We start from the raw sequence: 16,351 nt of genomic DNA, 5'->3' as shown, positions 1-16,351 counted from the left end.
ATGGGGTCCAGTGAAAACATTACTAGAAGGGACGTCAATACCTCTAAACACGCACATTACAAAGGAAGAAAGATCTAAAATCCATAATCTAATGTTACATTTCAAGGAACTAATAAAAATTAAACTAAACCCAAGCAAGCAGAAGAAAGAAATAATAAAGATTAAAGCAGGGACAAATATAATAAAACGAGAAAACCAATAGAAAAAATCAAGAAACAAAGATTTTGTTTTTTGGAAAAGATCAGCAAAATTGGCAAACCCTTAGCTAGATTAAGAAAAAAGAGAAAATACCCAAATAATCAAAATATGAAATGAAATAGAAGGATTACAACTGATGCCACAGAAATAAAAACATAAGATAACTCTAGGAACAACTGTATGCCAAAAAAGTGGATAAACTAGAGGAAATGTATAAATTACTACACATTCACAAACTACCAAGATTGCCTCATGAAGAAATAGAAAATCTAAAAGACACAGAACTAGTAAAAAGATTGACATAATATTCCAAACTCTGAATACAGAAATCCCAGGATAAGATTTCTACAGTGGAGATTTCTATAAAACACGTAAAGAAAATTTAACGCCAATTCTTCTCAAACTTTTTCAAAGAATTAAGAAAAGGAAATACTTCTCAACTCATTCTATGAGGCCAGCATTACCTTAATACCAATGCCAGACAAAGGTTTAACAAGAAAAGAAAACTAGAGACCACTATCCCCATTACCCACTGATGCAAAACTCCCCAACAAAATAATACAAAAACGAATTCAGTAGCACATTAAAAGGATTAAGTATCATGACCAAGTGAGAGTCAATCCTGAAATGCAAGGATGACTCAACATATGCAAATAAAACAATTTGGTACACTATTTTAACATAATGAAAGACAAAAACCATGTGATCATCTCAATTGTTATAGAAAATACATTTCATAAGATTTCACACACTTTTGTAATAAAAATATTAAATGAACTAGGAATAAAAGTGTGGTGTATAAGATGTGAACAATTATGTACTGTTGATGGGATTATAAAATGGTGCTACTGCTATGGAATATGTATGGTGATTTCTCCAAAAATTAATGATGTAACTATTATATGATCCATCAATCCCACTCTTGGGTATATATCCAAAAGAATTAAAATCAGGATTTTAAAGAGCTATCTATACTCCTATGTTTTCAGCATTATTCAAAAGCCAAATTATGAAATAACCTAAGTGTCCATTGACATGTGAATGAATAAAATCACAAGCACACAATACACACACAATGTAATATTATTCAGCCTTAAAAAGGAATGAAATCTTGTCACACACAACAACATGAACAAACCATAAGGACATTATGTTAAGTGAAATAAGCCAGTTGCAAAAAGAAAAATACTATATAAATCTACTTATATAAATAACCTAAAGTTGTCACATTTGTAGAAATAGAAAGCAAACTGGTTGTTATCAGAGATTGGGGACAGGGGTAAAATGAAGGTTGTATAACAGGTTTAGAGTTTCAATTTTGCAAGACAAAAAAAAAATTGAGATTTCTTTCAAAGCATTGTGAATATACTTAACACTATTGAAGTGTGGACTTAAAATGGTTAAGATTGTAAATTTTTTATGTTTCTTATCATAATAAAAACCTCTTTAAAATGATTTGTGCTTCAAAATCTAAAAATGTGTACTTATGCTCCTTCAAGTAGATATTAAGTTTCAAAATCTGGTATTACCCAAGAGATAGAAATAAAATGTACAAAAAAACAAAGTTATTCCTGCAGCAAATGTTGGATCACATGCCACTCCATAGCACATTGCTCCCACATAAGTAGGATGGTCCCTATAACTGAATTAAAATTTTTTTCTTGTTAAAATAAACATTTTTTAATTTATTAATAACTTAATCACCTTTCATAAATTGGGTACCCCAATTAAGCTATACTTTCCTTAAAACATGAATATTGCAGGTCGTGTCTTATACTTTCAAGCATTTTCTATTTGGATAATCTCCCATAGTTTCTATAAAGTTAAGTTCTAAGGGCTATTGAACATTTTATGATACATAGCACAAAATCTAGCACTGTCTAATCTTTCCCCAAAATTAATTATTACTGTCATCATAACTGGCTGGATAAAATTCTAAAATCTAAAAGTCAGGGTTATTTACTGCCATAATTTTCACATAGTAAACCAACACTAAATGTTGTAAGGAATGTTAAAGGAGAGAGAGAGAGAGAGAGAGAGAGAGAACATGCAGTACATTAATTACAAAAAAGAGATGATATAGTACGATATCCTCACACATTTTAGTCATTTGTTAATGTTGCTTCTGAATTCCCAAACCTCACTTCTGCTTCCACAGTAGACACCATAGATTTGCAAATTTATTACGTATTGCTTAAGATCTTTAGGACTGGGTTTTGGGCCCTAAATAATCAAATTAGTAAAACAAAAAAAAATCCATGTAAAGACTCTTCAAAGATACACAGCAATTTGTTTGATAGCTATATATTAGATTATCATAGAAATGCCAGAAAAACCACAGGGATCATAAAGTAATCCATTTCAGTTATTTACTATTTTAATGTTTTGTGTTATAGCCAGCATCATATGCAATTTTTGTATTCCATTATTTTTGCATATTTTGCATTCCATTGGTTTACATTTTAAATAATGATAAAATAATGGTTTTAACTACTTATCACTGAGAAGAGCTTTACAGCATTTCGTGGGGGTGGGGGGAGATCTGTGCAGGGGGAAGCATATTACAGAAATGAGAAATAAAGACAGTTATTTAATTAATTGTGACATGCATTACATCGTTTCTTACTTTTAAAAGAAAAACATGTTTTGCGACTTGAGTTTATCTGTCTAGTGACCTTGCAACTGCACAGCTAGGGAATCAGGGTCTTCACAATGCCTGGGAAAGGAGGAGAGAAAGACTCACTAGCCACAGTAAAACAGGCAGTTAATTTTTAAAGGACTCCAGCTCTTTCTCTTTCTCAGGGGGAACTGGGTTTTCTTACATACAACTGAGTTTCTGCTTATACACTCCTTAATTTCTTTTAATTCCTGTTCCACAAGAGCACATATTCATTAAACACCAGATGGAATTCCATCACAAACACAAGTCAGTTTATGTAAAAATTGGCGAAATCCAAAGTTTTGGATATGAATGATAGTGATGGCTGCCCAGCAATATGGATGTATTTAATTCCACTGAAAAGTAGGCTTAAAAAGCATTAAAATAGTAATTTTTATATTGTGTATTTTACTACAATACAAATGTTACAATAAATAATAAATTGTAAAAAAAAAAAACCCTGAAATTAGGCAAACCACCTACCTATGTAGTAAGAGATAAAATAAAATTATTTCCACTTAACTATATTATCATTCCTTGTGTGAACTCCATATTGATGGGGGAAAATATGTCTGGATTTTCATTTAGTCTCTCTAAGCCATAAAGCTTTTCTAAGAAACAAAAGTGTGGAAAAGTCAATAAATAAATGGATTTTGATTGTTTTTATGAAGTAATTTTATAGGTGTGATTTTTTTTGCCTGATACTTATAAATCGTACTAAAATAATAAAATACATCCATATATTCATATTTCGCATTTTATTTAAACTACTTAGACAGTTTTCTAAGAAACTGATTTTTTAGTTTGCAGTATGTTTGTGTTTTCACCTGAGTCTTAAGAGAAGAAAACTAGAACTAGATATTACTAAAATTGGCAATTGGCTGCTGCTAAACATACTGTGATTCCTTTTTTTTTTTTTTTTTTTTTTCTTTTTTCCTTCCTTCAATAATTCAACCGTCTTCCCAGAAGGCTATGATGTGGAACAGTCATCTTGCCAAGACTTCATCAGCAAAAGGTCTAGAGTACCAATGTGCTTTATAACCCTATATTACCCCTGAATGCATTGTAAATGTCAACTTTTTAGGAAAAATAAAGAGCCCACGTGCCCAGAAATGCCGGCTCCCACGTGCCTCCTCCGATGCAGCCCACTGTGGGCCGGCGCGCGGGGCTGTAGGATCCACCCGCCTCGGGATCCACGGAGCTGGGTCCCCGCAGCACTCGCAGACCCCACGGCCCTTCCGCTCCGCTCGGCCTCCACCACCCTGGCCTCGAGCTGCAGCCGTTCCAAGGGCAACGGCCGTCCCTGTGGCTGGGCCGCCGGCTAGGCAATGCTGTCTCTCTTGCTGATCCTCTCAGGCCTGGGCCGGCTGACCTCCGCGGGCCCGCGTAAGTAAAGAGCCCTGCAGGAGAGGACGCCGCCTTTCCCCTTTCGCCTTTCGCAGGGCAGAGAAGCGCAGGCCAGGCTGGGGAGGGGGCCTCAGAACCGCTCACAAGTGTGGACCACAGGCTGCAGCGGGAAGCGGGGATGCCGGATGGGACCTGTAGCCCACACTTCTACCACGCAGGGCTGAGGTCACCAAGCCCTGAAGTGTCCTTGGGCAGAGCTAGGGTAAACCTCCCATACCTGGAGGAGCCGTTTCCTGGAACTGGAGGAGCCGTTTCCTGGAACTGGACTCGTGTGTGTGTGTGTGTGTGTGTGTGTGTGTGTGCGCGCGTGTATGCGATGGAAGTATAAAGAGTGATGAGAAAGGACGCTGTGACATGAATACAGTGGGAATGTTCACATATGCTTTTCCTCATGCAGATTCTGAAACACCAGTTCTGCAAATTACAGTACCACGGAAGATCCAGACAAACACCAATGATGGCGATGTTTCAGAAACGCATGTAATTAAGAGATCACCTTTTAAAATTATGGTGTTTTGTTTTTTCTGGACTACATGGCCCCAATCAATTCATACATATCCTTTTGTGAAATTTTGTTTGTGTTCTAATTTACCGTGCTAAGGAGTCTTTTGGTTTGAATGACAGCAAGAGTTTGATATTTTTTCATTTCTCAAGTAATATATGAATGTTAGATAACTGTTTTAAAATAGAGATTCAGAAAAAGAATCCCCAGATTCCTATGACACAAAGGAACCATATTCGGTCTACTGTGTTCTTTTAGAAAATATGTACATTTAAATCTGTGTTATTATATAGTTGAGGTCATACTAATATTTACCAAGCAATATGTTTTTAACATGATAATATATAAAGACTATCTTCATGCCTATACATGTGTATATAAATCCTTTGTAAAAATGAAAGTAATGTCATCTTTCATCTGATTTGAGTAGGAAAGTAGGTATGTTGTAAAATTAAATTGAGGTAATACAGAGAATGCTGAATAAAGTGAATGTCCACACCAGTCTCTAAAAATAATAAATCTGTACTAAATGAATATTTAGAAACACATGCACATGCACACATATATTTTTAATGATTCTATATGACTGTAATTGACTTTTCATTTATTTATAAATATTGGATTTACTTTTATGATAACATGGCTCTGTCATATTTATGACTTCATGATATGTCATATGGATGTAACATATATCTTATCAAATTTTCAACTCATAGTTTCATAAAATTTCTTTGATAGTTGTTTATGTAGATCAATGGGCAAGCCATTAAATTTTTTTGTAAACATTGAAGAATATCTTCCAGAAAAGTTACTTTACATTTGACTCTTATTAACAAACAATAATGATATATATCTTTTTGAACTGTCACCAGGCTTTGTTCAATTTTCTCTTCTCCACTAACTCACACAAACACACACATGCACACACCACTGTGAGAGATAAGCATTATGTTTTAGTGATAAAATATTCAGCTCACTAGGAACATTTAACAATTCTGAAGTTGTATAAATTTAATAAAATGCATTCAGCACCTATAAAGTGAAAATTCATAGCTCTAGAGGAAGAAATTGTGAAATCCATTTCCATAGTGAGATCTTAAAATGTTTTCCTCAAATGTTGGTTGACAAATCATAAAAAAAATTCATAAAGGTAAAGAAAATTTGAACAACAAAAATATTTTTATCCAATGGACATATATAGAACATGAACCCAGTGAAGTGAATGTATTGTTTTCTCCAGTTCTGATATGTTTTAGGACTCACTAGACTCTACAGTTTATCACACATGGATCCAAGAAACATTTACTGTGAGCTCCCTGTTTAGAAACACAGTCTCTGTGTTCCTGACGCATACTGAGTCTACCAACAAAAGAACTACAGGAGAAATGTTGGCTTTCAGAGAACTCAGCTGAAATCTTTCAGTGACTCTTTAAATAGTCAAGCAGGGCTTGTCAAAATAATTAGGCAAACACTGAGGAGGCTCCCTTGGCCAGGGACGTTTTGAGCCCTGAAAGCCCATTATAAATATCACTGCCTTTGTTTTGGACAAGAATCTGAAATATCCAGATGTGTAGGGATCCCCAGATCTAAAGATAGAGCTTTTCCAATCCAGCTGTAATTTAGCTCTATGCCACTGTAAGTAATGTACATTCTTCTGAAGAATATATAGGACGGTCAACAAAATTGATGATAGTAAAGAAAGAAAATTAAAAATCAAATACTGGTAGCATAAAACTAATTATATGGTAACAATCAATTAGGATAAAACTTAACAAGAAACTCAAAAATGCATTTAGCAATTTGTAGACGTACTTCTATATATTTCACAGGGTGAAGAAGAAATAAGTGATAATGGATATTACACAATGCATAATGGGCAAGAGTAAATAAATTACATACATATATTTGACATACACTTGAAAATTGCATAGGAATATAACTAAAAATATATAAATAGCCAATATTTTACCTGACGACCCTGTCATTCAGAAATGAAGGATTAAAAAATATCCTGTACAAACAAAGGCTGAGGAAGTTTATTACCACCAGGCTTGCCTAATAAATGCTTAAAGGGGTTATTGAAGCTAAAACAAAAAGAGGCTAAATTATAACAGGAGCACATATGAAAGTGTAATACCCACAGGCAAAGGTAAATATAAGTCAATTTCAGAATACTGTAATACTGTAATAGTGGTGTATGAATCACTTATAACTCTAACGTAAAGGTTAAAAGTCAAAAGTGTTAAAATAACTATCACTACCATAGTTAATGGATACAAAACATAAAAAGATGGAAAATTTGACATAGATAACATAAAATTATGCATATGTGTAGAAGTAATAATGCACAGTTTTTGTATGTGATTGAAGTTAAATTTCTAGTATCTTAAAATAACCTGATATAATTATATGTTTATGTAAGCCTCGTGGTAAACCATGAAACAAAAATCTGTAGTAAATACACAAAAATTAAAGAGAAAATAATCAATAGATACCACTGCAGGATAACATCAAATCACAGAGGAACACAGGAAGAGAAGAAAAATGCACAAAACAACATATAAAGCAGCCAGAAAACAATTATCAAAATGGCAATAGTAAGTCTTCATGTCAATAATTACTCTAAATTTAAACGGACTATAAACTCTCCAATCAAAAGACATAGAGTGGCTGAATGGGTTAAAAGTATCCAAAGATATGCTGCCTGAGATAGACACATTTCAGCTTTAAGAATACGCAGGGGCTGAAAGTGAAGGGAAAAGAAAAGATATTGCATGGAAATCAAAATCCAAAGAGGAAAGGAGTCTCTATGCTTTTATGAGACAAAAATAGACTTTAAGTCAAAAACTGTAGCAAAAGGCAAAAAGTCATACTGTAATCATAAAGGGGCCAGTTAATCAAGAAGATACAACAATTTAAAGTGTATATGCACCCAACACAGAGCCCCCTAAATGTATAAAGCAAATTTTAACAGAACTGAAATGAGAAATAATATTGACAAAGGACTTCAATACCCCAATTTCAACTATGGATAGATTTATACAGCAGAAAATTAATGAGAAACATTTAGACTTAAACTGCACTTTAGACCAAATGGACCTAAAAGACCTCTATAGAACGTTCCATCAAATGGAAACAGGGAAAAATAGAAAACTCCTAAATAAGTGGAAATTAAACAGCACCTTCTTAAACAACCAATTGGTCAAAGAAGAAAACAAAGGGTGAAAAAGAAGAGAGTAGAATAACCATAGATAGAGGAACAAAACTAAGAGTTATATTTTTAAAAATATAAATAAAATTAATAAACCTTTAACAATATTAGGAAAAGCAGAGGACTCAAATATGCAATACCAGAAATAAGGAGGAGACATTACAATTGACATCACCAAGTAAAAGCATCATGCTATGAACAATTTTATGCCGAACTGCATAACCTGGAAGAAATGGACAGCATCCTAGAAACAATCTATGAAGACTGAATAATGAAAAATAGAAAATCTGAGGAGATCTATAACAAGTAAGACTGAATCAATAATCAAAAATCTCCTATAAAGAAAAGTCCAAGACCAGATGACTTAACTGGTGATTTCTACCAAACATTTTTTTTTAAAAAAAGAGTAAATAACAATTATTCTCAGAGTTTTCCAAAAAGTGGAAGAGGAAGGAGCACTTCCAAACTTATTTCATGAAGCCAGTATTACAATATTACTCTAATACCAAAGTTGGACTGAGATACTCCAAGATAAAAACATGAGCCAATATCCCTGGACAAAGATGAAAGTATCCTCAATAAAATATTACCAAATTCAACAGCACAATAAAAGGACTGTATATCATGATCAACTGGGATTTATTCCTGGGATTCAAGGATTGTTTAACATATGCAAATGAGTACATGTGTATGCCACATTAAGGGAATAAAGGATAACAAACATATCATCATCTCAATAGATAAAGTAAAGGCTTTGGACAAAATCCAGCATTCTTTTATGATAAAAATTCTCAACTAATTGGGTATAGAAAGAATTTACTACAAAATAATAAAGGCCATAAATGACAGGCCTACATCTGACATCATACTCAATATGGAAAAGATGAAATCTTTTCCTCTAATATCATGAAAACTACACTGGTGCCCAGTCTCACCACTACTGTTAAGCATTGAACTCCATCTTAAAAAAAAAAAAAAAATTACCTGCTTGTAACAAAGGCCAAGTGGACCACTCCCAAAGACCACTTGGAAGTGCATCCCCGACAGCAGTCCTCACTTCAATTCAAGTTAAGTCTTTAAAATTGTATTTTGTGTCTCAGCTTCTTCCTGTAGGTCTTTTGACTCCCACTGGCCAGGGGCACTCAGTGTAGGCCCAGTGGAAGCCAGAATTCACATCCTCACCCAGGGACCCAGGAAGCCCCCCTTGCAAGTCCCTCTCACGGCTGGGCTAGGCCACCTGTTTGTGCATTCCCGTAGTCCCCTGTGCATTTCCACCAGGAGACTGGGTTATTGTAATCTTCAATATCCTTGTCTGCCACCCACACTGCACCCAGCAGGGCTGAGCCTTGTTCTCTCTGTTATCTCCAGTACCCACTGCTTAGAGGGCCTTTGTGAGCATATTCTGAAGGAAGAAAGGGAAGGTGAGGGGAGAACAGCCTGGAAATGATAAAGAGATCAGGTTGGGCACAGTGGCCATGCCTGTAATCCCAGCAATTTGGGAGACCAAAGCGGGCAAATAACTTGAGGTCAGGAGTTTGAGACCAGCCTGGCCAACATGATGAAACCCCATCTCTACTTAAAAAAAAAAAAAAAAAAATTAGCTGGGCGTGGTGGCAAGCACCTGTAGTGTCAGCTACTAGGGAGGCTGAGGCAGGAAAATCGCTTGAACCCCAGAGGCGGAGGTTGCAGTGAGGCGAGGTAGCACCCTTGCACTCCAGCCTGGGCAAAAGAGTGAGAGTTTGTCTCAAAAAAGTAAATAAATAAAATAAAATCGGTGTATATGTGGCTGCATTTCTTACATAACACCTCACATTTATTCAAAGAAATCTGAGACCTGCCGCTGCCTTGCTCTCAGGAAACAAGCACAGGAAAACTAAATTGTTATATGCCATCAGTGGCAGAGTGTGCAAGTGACAGGAGATGTGGTGCTTCCAATGAAGAGACCAAAGGATGGGGACACTTGGAAAATCCCAAGCCAAGCTTGAGCTGCCAACTACAGCCAAATGGAGTACTGCCTTCTCCAAACACAGATAGGACTTAGATGGCGGCCACTGGTCTTAAGCAGGGAAGACCTAAGTCACCTCAAGTGTCCTGTGAGAGACCACAGTCTTTGCCAAGAGAGAGGAAGTGCCCATGCAGGCCCTGACATAAAGCCTCTCGGTCAGGAAGTCCTTCTGACCTTCTTTTCTTGGATAGCCCTTCCTTGACAATTAGATGAGAGAAACTTGCCTCTTTGCAAGATAAGACTAACATTATCTTTGGACTTCACCATAGGTGGAAGTTGAACCAGAAGGATTATTCAAGAAGAGAAAATAAAATGCCTCCAAGTCAAATTGTCTATTATCAGAAGACATGATCTTATACATAGAAAATCCTAACCATTCTATATGAAGAAAAGGTTAGAACAAAGACATGAATTCAGTCAAGTTGCAGTATGCAAAAACCAACATAAAACCGATCCGCTGTGTTTCCACACACTGATAGTAAACTAGCTGAGGAATAAATTTTTTTAAAAAATTACTTATAATAGCATCAAAAAGAATAAAATATTTAGCAATACATTTAACTATGGTGGTGAGAGATCTGTACATTGAAAACTACAAGCTATAAATTGATAAGAAAAATTGAGGAAGACAGAAACAAATGGAAAGATATCCCTTACTCATGGATTAGAAGGATTAATATTGTTAAAATGTGCATATTACCCAAAGCAGCCTCCAGATTCAATGCAATGATGCAATGCCCATCAACATTCTGATGGCATTTTTCACCAAAACAGAAAAAAAACAAATCTAAAATTCTCATGGAACCACAAAAGACTCAAAATAGTTAAAACAATTCTGAGCAAAAACCCTGATGCACCATCACATTTCTTCATTTCCAATTATATTACAATGAAATCACTACCTCATAAAGATATTTGCACTCTCATGTTCATTGCAGCATTATTCCCAACAGTCAAGATATGAAAGTAACCAAAATGTCCATATACAGATGAACGGATAGAGAAATTGTGGTATGTATGTATTTATATATGAAATAGAATATTATTCTGTCTTTAAAAAGAAGTAGATTCTACCATTGTGATGACATGAAATAAGGGAAAGGACATTATGCTATGTGGCATAAGCTAGACACAGAATGAAAAATTCTGCCTGATCTTACCTATATGTGGAATTTCAAAAATTTTCATACATAGAATTGTGGAGCAAACAATGGTTACCAGGGACTCTGTGTGAGGAGGAGGGTGCAGGGGCCAATGTGAAAATGTAGGTAAAAAGGTACAGAGTTGTAGTTACATAGGATGAAACATCTAAGAAATCTAATGTACAAAAGAACTGTAGTTAACAATAAGATGTTTTATACCAGTAATTTGTCAATAAAGTAGATTTTAGGTACTCTTACCACCAAAACAACAACAAGGAAAATATAGAAGAAAGTAACTATATTGGAATGATATATATTTTAATTTGCTTGACTGCCAGAATCACTTATCTATTTCTAAATCAAGATAAGACTATCAAAAACTTATGTTGTATACTTTAAATATATACAATATACTAAAAGTAAATTATATTATGTATCTATCATAATCAAAATAGTATGGCATTCATCTCTGGGTATATGGGTAAAGAAAATGTAGATTAATAGATGATCGATCAATTGATCAATAAATAAACAATGGAAAGTATTCAGTTTTTAAAAAGAAGGAAATCCTGCCATCCATCATTTGTAACAACCTGGTTGTACCTGGAGGACATTATGCTAAGTGAAATAAGCCAGACACACAAAGACAAATGCTGCATTATCTCACTTATACATAGTATCTTAAAAATAAAGTCAAACACATAGTAACAGAAATTAGACGGTAGCACCAGGGGTTGGAGGAGAGGGTGAAAAGAGAAGACATTGGTCAAATATATTAAAAATTTATTAATTTCTTATATAATCTTATATAATGTTATAACTTTCACTTGTAAGATTAATAAATTCAGAAGATCTAATGCACATCATGGTCACTATAGTTAATAATAATGTTTAGTTTACTTAAAATTTGCTAAGAATAGACCTCAAGTGTTCTCACCACATATGATAAAATGGTAACTATGTGAGGTGATGGATATAGTAATTCGATTGTTTTAATCATTTCACAATGTATATGTATATTAAAACATCATATACATCTTTTACACACTTTAAATAAATACAAAACTTGTTTTTCAGTCGTAGCTCAATAAAGTTGAAAAAATAAAATTGCCTTAAAAGGCTGTGGAAATGAAAGGAATTTTTATTATTGATACAAATATCAATTTATCATGAAGATATCACCGTATTTAATCTGTTTGGAACACCATACTAAATCTATCTGAACCAGAAACCTCCATTAAATGGAGGAGCTTCTAATGAGATGTGGGCTGTCCCAGAAAGCGTGACTTTGTGTAAGATGACTCTCTTGAGCTAAGGCAAGAGCCAAAGGGGGCAGGGAGATGAGGACTGCCTGTGGGTAGTACCTCTGGCAGCTGAGCAGTAAGTCTTTTATTCTTTTTTTTTTTTTTTTTTTTTTGAGACAGAGTCTCGCGCTGTGTCACCCAGGCTGGAGTGCAGTGGCGCGATCTCGGCTCACTGCAAGCTCCGCCTCTCAGGTTCACGCCATTCTCCTGCCTCAGCCTCCGAGGAGTAGCTGGGACTACAGGCGCCCGCCACCACGCCCGGCTAGTTTTTTGTATTTTTAGTAGAGACGGGGTTTCACCATGTTAGCCAGTATGGTCTCGATCTCCTGACCTCGTGATCCACCCGCCTTGGCCTCCCAAAGTGCTGGGATTACAGGCTTGAGCCACCGCGCCCGGCCAAGTCTTTTATTCTTAACTGGGAACCTGTGCTGCATTATTTCATTTTCAATTTATTTGTGCTGAGAGCTGCAAAATGGAACAAAGATAACAAAATTCAAGTTTCTTCAACTGTTTCTCAGCATTTCTAAACATTATCCCCATTTTAAATTCAAATCTCATAATAATATATGCTAATGATTAATGATCTGAGTTTTGAAATTTAGACTCCTTGTGTTTATTTAAATTGCAATTAATTCTGTTATACGTTCCAATTTTGATACATGCAGGATATAATCTACATTTGTATGAATGAATATATGTTTCAAGGAACTGTGACGTTTAACTTTTGAGAAGTTAGAATCTCTACCAATTACCTTCTCTCTGAATATTTTGCTACAGGCCACTTATTCCATCAAAATTGAGGGGAAACCATATACTTTCCTGCTTGAAAAACAGTAAGTTACTACTTTTTTATTCATTATTTTTAGTGTCTCAAATTTTTACAATCACTACCCTAAATTGAGCTTAAATAAGAGACTGAATATTAGATTCATTTAACATTTTATATCTTCTCTGTGATTCATTTTAGTCATCAATTTCAGGTTGTCATTTTGAGACTGTTTCAGGGAGGCACTCTGCCTTTTCCTAGGTTCCAGAAGGAAGGCAGGATGGAGCTGAATTTTTAGTAAACTTGTGAAGGACACTCATTGCTGTTTTATGACACTAAGAATTTTGGGATTGTTTTTACCAACATCATGAAAACATCATGTAAACTAACATCATCTAAAGTAACATCATGAAAACTAATGTAAATATATAAAATCTATTGTTACTTGTTAACAAATACTAACTAAGGTGTATGAGCCATAAAATTACAGTTGAATCTGAAAGAAAATCTCTTTTGAAATCTGGCAGACCTACCTATTACTGTACATACATCTGTGTTTGTCAGTTATTTTATTTATTTATTTATTTTTATTTATTTATTTATTTTGAGACAGAGTCTCGTTCTGTCACCAGGCTGGAGCACAGTGACATGATCTTGGCTCACTGCAACCTCTGCCTCCTGGGTTTAAGCGATTCTCCTGCCTCAGTCTCCCAAGTAACTGGGATTACAGGCACATGCCACCACACCTAGATAATTTTTGTATTTTTAATAGAGTCGGGATTTCACCAGGATGTTCTCGATTTCCAGACCTCGTGATCTGCCTGCCTCGGCCTCCTAAAGTGCTGGGATTACAGGCATGAGCCACCGCACCTGGCCTATTTTATTTTATTTCATTTTATTTTATTTTTGAGACAGGGTCTCACTCAGTTGCCCACGCTGAAGTGCAGTGGTGCAATCGTAACTCACTGCAGCCTAGATTTCTTTAGCTCAAGCCATCCTCTCGCCTTGCCCTCCCAAGTAGCTAAGATTACAGGCACATACCACCATGACCCACCAATTCATTTTTATTTTTATTTTTATTTTTAGTAGAGATAAGTGGTCTCCATATGTTGCCCCAGCTGGTCTTGAACTCCTTAGCTCAAGCAATCCTCCAGGTTTGGCCTTCCAAAGTGCTGGTATAACAGGTGTGAGCCCCTACACCTGGCCCTAGCTGATTATTTTAAATTCATTAAAGCATCCACACATTTTTCTGATTATACTGGTTGTTATTCTTTCTTATATTCACAATATGGTATCAAAAAGCAGCAAGTTAATATAGAGATAAGTCCATTTCATTTTTAGATGTTTGTATTGAAAGTAAATTTTGTTTAATTTTATTATTCTGGAAGTTATTTTTTAATTAATGATATAATTACAATGAAGTGTCATCATTTTTATTGAATTAGGTCATTTTTACACCCACATTTCCTGGTGTATTTATACAATGAATCAGGAACATTGTATGTAGATTCTTCATTTTCAAAGGTAAGTTTTGGTTTCTGCCAAGTAAATTTGCATTTTTGTATGTGGTTAAGGTGCCATTGTTGGGGAGGAAATAAATGCTTCATGGCCCACATAATTATTGAGAAAACAGATTACAACATTAAATATAATGTGGCAATTATTATGAAAGCATATTGAATAGAACTACGTTTTTAAAAATCTGGAACTTAGGAATCATTTCTCCAAAAAGGACATTTAAAATATGTCTGGAAGTATTAGTAGGAGTTTTAGGGGGGAAAAAAGTGTCTGAAGAAGCGAAGACACACTGAGAAGTTTCAATTGATATATGAGAGGGCCTGGGCAGTGGAGAAAATGGTAGACATTACCTTACAGAAAGACCCCAGGGAACTGATGAGAGTGAGGATGCGATCAAGTAGTGTACCGAACCTTAATAGGTCCAAATGTGAAACCGCGGAATTCGAGTTGTATCAGAAAAACTTTTTTCTTTTTGGTTTTGTTTTTTTGTTTTTTGAGACGAGGGCTCACTCTGTCACCCCAGTGCAATCTTGGCTCACTGCATCCTGTGCCTCCCAGGCTCAGGTGATCCCCCTACCTTAGCCTCCCGTGTAGCTGGGACTATAGGTACGCGACACCATCACCCAGATAATTTTTGTATTTTTAGTAGAGTCGGGATTTCACTATGTTGCCCAGGCTGGTCTCAAGCTCCTGGGTTCAAGTAATCTGCCTACCTTGGCCTCCTAAAGTGCTGGGATTACAGGCTGAAAGACATTAAAGAGTCAAGAAAGTTTTGAAATTATGTGAGAAAGCTCATTTTACCCTGTAAGATATTTATTACACCCTGTAAGGTATTTATTACTCTGTAAGACATTTATTCACGCGACTGGGAGGAAATGAAAGGCAATGACTGGTCACACTCTATTGCTGAATTGGAACTGAGAAATGACAAAATCTACAATATGGTAACTGGTAAAGGATTTTCCCTCCCTACCAAATTACAATTCGAAGTCAGAAAAAAAAAAAAAAATACATGAGACACCTGTTTTGAGCCATGTGACAATAGGCCAATTAGGAATTTTGTACCTGAGAGAATGTAAGCACAGGAGGTGAATTTCATGTTTAAGTTTGCCCCCTACTGTAGATAGTCTGAACCATAGCATCCAGACATGGAACCAAGCAAAAATCTGAGAGTTTGGAGTTTAAGGTTGCTGATTACTGTTGATTTTTAAGTTTTTTATATTTTGAATATGTCCTTTGTCAAACATGTGCTTTGCAAATATTTTGTCCCTGTCTGTGATTTGTCTTACTTTTCAAATGGTCTCCACTGATCAAAGAGTTTTATTTTTGATGAGGGCTAATTTATCAACAATTTCTTGTTATGATTGGCTGTTTTCATGTCATACCTACGGATTCTACGTAACAGTAGTTTCTGAAGACTTTCTGGGGTTTTTTAAAGTTTATACTTTACGTTTAATTCTTTATCTATGTTGAGGTAATGTTGTATAAGGTGTGGAATTTGGATCAAAGTTCAGTCTTGACTAGATGTATAATAGTTACAACACTATATTTTTAAAAGGCTATATTTCTGCTTTGAATTGCTCTTTTAACTACTTTGTCAAAAAAATCCGTGGATCTAGTGTGGATATATGTCTGGGTT

The 16,351-nt window shown here is 35.3% G+C and overlaps 1 protein-coding gene across 1 annotated transcript in view; it reads left to right on the top strand.

Moving 5' to 3' along the window:
• Positions 1-4,185: 4,185 nt before the first annotated feature.
• The window catches only part of LOC112630041 (A disintegrin and metallopeptidase domain 3-like), an 80,325-nt gene continuing 68,159 nt past the window's right edge, over positions 4,186-16,351 (top strand). Inside the window, exons 1-4 of the mRNA XM_025394075.1 lie at positions 4,186-4,243; positions 4,662-4,744; positions 13,206-13,261; positions 14,640-14,718. Coding sequence (XP_025249860.1) covers positions 4,186-4,243; positions 4,662-4,744; positions 13,206-13,261; positions 14,640-14,718 — 276 coding nt within the window. The remainder of the gene's footprint in view (positions 4,244-4,661; positions 4,745-13,205; positions 13,262-14,639; positions 14,719-16,351) is intronic.

This window comes from Theropithecus gelada, chromosome 8 (assembly GCF_003255815.1).
Source record: "Theropithecus gelada isolate Dixy chromosome 8, Tgel_1.0, whole genome shotgun sequence".
Classification (NCBI taxonomy): domain Eukaryota; kingdom Metazoa; phylum Chordata; class Mammalia; order Primates; family Cercopithecidae; genus Theropithecus; species Theropithecus gelada.
This window is presented reverse-complemented; position numbering and strand designations above follow the sequence as displayed.